Source organism: Seriola lalandi, unplaced genomic scaffold (genome assembly GCF_002814215.2).
Source record: "Seriola lalandi dorsalis isolate HSWRI2012SDOR001 ecotype SW California unplaced genomic scaffold, Sedor1 jcf7180002054578, whole genome shotgun sequence".
Taxonomy (NCBI): Eukaryota; Metazoa; Chordata; class Actinopteri; order Carangiformes; family Carangidae; genus Seriola; species Seriola lalandi.
This window is the reverse complement of record NW_019525131.1, coordinates 390,874-394,548: the sequence shown is the minus strand read 5'-3', so window position 1 is coordinate 394,548 and position 3,675 is coordinate 390,874. Positions and strand designations below refer to the sequence as shown.

The 3,675-nt window shown below is 42.4% G+C and overlaps 1 protein-coding gene across 1 annotated transcript in view; it reads right to left on the bottom strand.

The window, feature by feature from the left end:
* The window catches only part of LOC111663598 (histone RNA hairpin-binding protein-like), a 7,412-nt gene extending 4,911 nt beyond the window's left edge, over positions 1-2,501 (bottom strand). Inside the window, exons 1-3 of the mRNA XM_087177035.1 lie at positions 2,325-2,501; positions 397-528; positions 54-167 (exon numbers count right to left, since the gene is read on the bottom strand). Of these exons, the coding sequence (XP_087033161.1) occupies positions 54-167; positions 397-528; positions 2,325-2,383 (305 nt within the window). The 5' untranslated portion in view covers positions 2,384-2,501. The remainder of the gene's footprint in view (positions 1-53; positions 168-396; positions 529-2,324) is intronic.
* Positions 2,502-3,675: the final 1,174 nt, after the last annotated feature.

Below are 3,675 nucleotides of genomic sequence, written 5' to 3'. Positions count from 1 at the left end.
TTGAGTTATAATCAGTCAGAGAGAGAACCAGTCAACAGAAGCAGGTTGGTTACCGCTGCATGTCTCTGTGAACGTCCCTCCTCATCTCATCGTCCTCCACCTGGCTTCCCCAGTCCGCCTGCCGACTGCAGCGAGACACTGGGCCTGCGCTCTCTGGAGTGGTGAAACTGTGGCGGAAAACAAAAGGATGCACACCCACATAAATACACTGAGGGGGATAGCAGTATCTGTTGCTACAGTAATAGCAAGTGTCAACTGTGGTCACTATTTTGTTGACCCAGTTACCCACGATGTATGAGGACAACTATTTTTCAATCTATAAATATACTTGTAAAGACCTTTAACTGCCACATATATAAATGTAGGCCTGCTTCTGTTGTGGGTGTATAATCTTACCTGGCATGTCTGTTGTCAGCGTGTCTGTAGCTGCCATTCTCCCTGTCATCACCCTCTGCCTCTCTGTTGGCCCGCAGGCTGCCATCCACCCCCCTCTTCCTGCAGTGGGACCACCGAGACGGGCCAGAGCTCCTACAGGGAAGACACAGGAGAGACTGGGATTCAAACACATGTTCAGATACAGTTTAATAGCTCTTCATTACAAACACATCAATAAACCAACTGCTTACCTGGAGCACAAGAGTAACATCTAGCTCTGAAATGGAAATTACAACCAGCTACAGCTACTAATGCTAGTGTTTCTACAACAAAGATGGTCGCCCTCTGGCTGCCTGACAGAAAACAGAGCTGCAACTTGTGAAACAGGTTAAAAATCTTTCTCATCATGGAGTTGACAGAATGATTTTTCAGCAAGATGGTTAGAAGAGAGCTTGAGGACTCAGTGTGGATTAAGTTTCCCTAAATTCTTATTTAACAAAAGGCAAAATGAGTAGGTTAACCACCATGCACTGGGGCCAAAGAATCCTTGACATAAGTCTCAATTTATACGTGTTCCTGTGTTGTTAGAGGTGTCATCTGTTCTACATTGAGCTCCAGTGTTTCCACCCTTTGAACACTGTTATATATCAGATATGACCTGTGAAAGTGGTCTGACTACTAGGAGTATCACACAGCTAGAGCTGTGTCAGTACTGAGGAATCCAGGATGCAGAGATGGTGCTTCTGCAAAACAGTGTTGTAGGGGAATTTGCTTTGGTGGAACATTTGCGTGCGGGGAGGCAAGAGCTGTCATCAAAACAGCAAAGATGTATGTCGACGGTGTTACTGCACAACCCATATTTTCATACAAACCTACCATTCTCAGTGTGTAGCAGCTCAGAAGGGAAGAAGACAGGAAGGCACGTCACCTGGAATTGACGCCCAATGGCAGGTTTATACCCACAGCCTATATCCAGTGACTGATGATAACCGATGGAGTCCCATTTTAACATCACATTAAATACCTCATGTTCAGGCTCAATTTGAATCCTTTAGTTGAGTTTGTGTCTTTTTGTTCACAGTATCTCAAACTACACTTGGATTGGTTCTTTTTTAGTATACAAACGTTTTTATATTTAAAAAACCAGGAAACAGGTCATTCGTTAGTATGCTATTGTTCTCTCATTACAACGTAATATTCTGTGTGTGTGTGTGTGTGTGTGTGTGTGTGTGTGTGTGTGTGTGTGTGTGTGTGTGTGTCCTGATCTGCTGACTGTCAGTGAGTTGCACGGTTTTACTGGTTTGGGCCTGAGGACTTGCACCGTCACAATAGCAGTTATTGATTTTAAATCGACTAAATATTGTTTATACAAAACAGAGGCACAGACTGGGTCTAGCTGCAGCCATATTCAAATCAGCTGTCTGTTGTTTAACAGAACAGATGTTTTCATCCTGAGAGATTCTCCCGCCATCTACGACCTACTTCCGATTGTTCCTACCGGCTGTATCCCTCCATTATCCACCTGTTAAGTACTTGACTGTATCTACTGGGGCCTGAGCTCGCTCGTACCGGTTCAGTTAGCAAATTCACTGTGTCGGGTACTCCTTTAAACAAGCGCCCCGCTATCTTCACACATGATGACAAAGCACAACGCAACGAACTAACAATACCTGCCGGTGAGCTGCCGCCGACAGCCCAGGAACCAGAGTCCTGCTGGGCTACATAGGAAGCTAAGAGCACAGGCTAACGCAGCACAGATATAAACTAGCTTTACAAACAGCCTCTCATACACTACCAGCTAACATATTATGTAGCAACTCATGTACGAGAAACTATTTGGAAACAAGACTTTGAGAATGGCTAACGAAGCCTCCGGTCCGGCGGACAAAGGCAGAGCAGCAGCTCGTAGAGACGCTGTTAGCAGCGGGTCAAACTATGTCCAGACATACCTGTCGTCGTGTTGGCCGCTGGGAGCGTCGCGTCGTCTGCTTCTGGTCCACTCAGACATTTTCTGGATTATACTTAGTATGTGGGACAGTGAAGTGTCTCTGGGGTCAGCTGAGGGGCTCTTCTGCTACTCACAAACACCCGCCAACACTGAAAGACGCGCGGCTCCGAACAATCCGGCAGGTCATGTGACCGGAAAGGGCGGATACACATGCAAATCAAACAGGCCCATTGGAGGCGGGCGTTCAGGATGGTTCAGGACGGATACTCCACATCACCCATAGTAACACCAGAAACAGTAGAGAAATCTATAGAATACAATAGAATCACTGTATATAGAGGATCTTTGGCAACACCACACATACAGCAGTGACTACGGTGTCCTGCATTGGACAATGCCTATGCTTTTATTTTCTCTGTAACTCTGTATTGACTACTGGAGCATTGTTAACAGTATTTACACACAACTCCTTTCATTCCAGGAAGATTGATAAATTAAAAAAAATAAAACCAAAAATAAAGCAAAATCAAAGTATAATTTGTCCACGACAAATTTATCAAAGACACGGTTAGTTCTCATTGCCTTCTTATTCTTGATGCCTTTTAAAGTGGTGCCATATTGTTGCATTTCCTGCTGAAAGTGACCAAAGTTCAGTGTTGTGCCAGTTCACACTTAAAAATAACTAGTTCAAAGTTCAGTTCATATAGATGAAAATGAACTAGAGAACACATTCATTGTTCATTTTTTATAATTTTGTTATTTTATTTATTTTTATGTTCTTTGAGTGTAAGATTTGAAGTGGGCTATCTGTACATTGTGCTTGTGTATGGTGGAGAATAAAGATGACTGTTTCAGACAACAGACTGGTAGGGGGGATCAGATCAAGTTTATTAGCAGGAACCTAAAGGGGGGCATTGTAAACCTGAGATAACCTTTCTTCAGGAGACACTGGCTGTAAAGTGTTTCTTTCTAAAAGTTTTACAGCCACTGATATCATTTCTGGATTTACCCAAACAAAAGGGCTTTTCTTTTCTCATATGCTCATCACTCAGAATCTTCTCCCCACAGTTAAAAATGTAGAATATCTGAATATTGAATTTGATCATGCTTCCTGTAACAAGGCTTTTTTAAAACTATCAGACTGAAGCTGTGGAAGCTGTTATTGGAGGGGAAGTAATTTTAAATTTAGAAATGATGAAGAAGTTAAAGAAACAAAAGTTGGAGCAGTAGATAAATACTACTGACCAAAGTGATCATCTGAAATATATAAATAAACATTTGTCTGCATTTATTCTCTCATTATATAAATAATTGAGGTGTTAATATAACTTATTGTTATGATATGGTTTTTT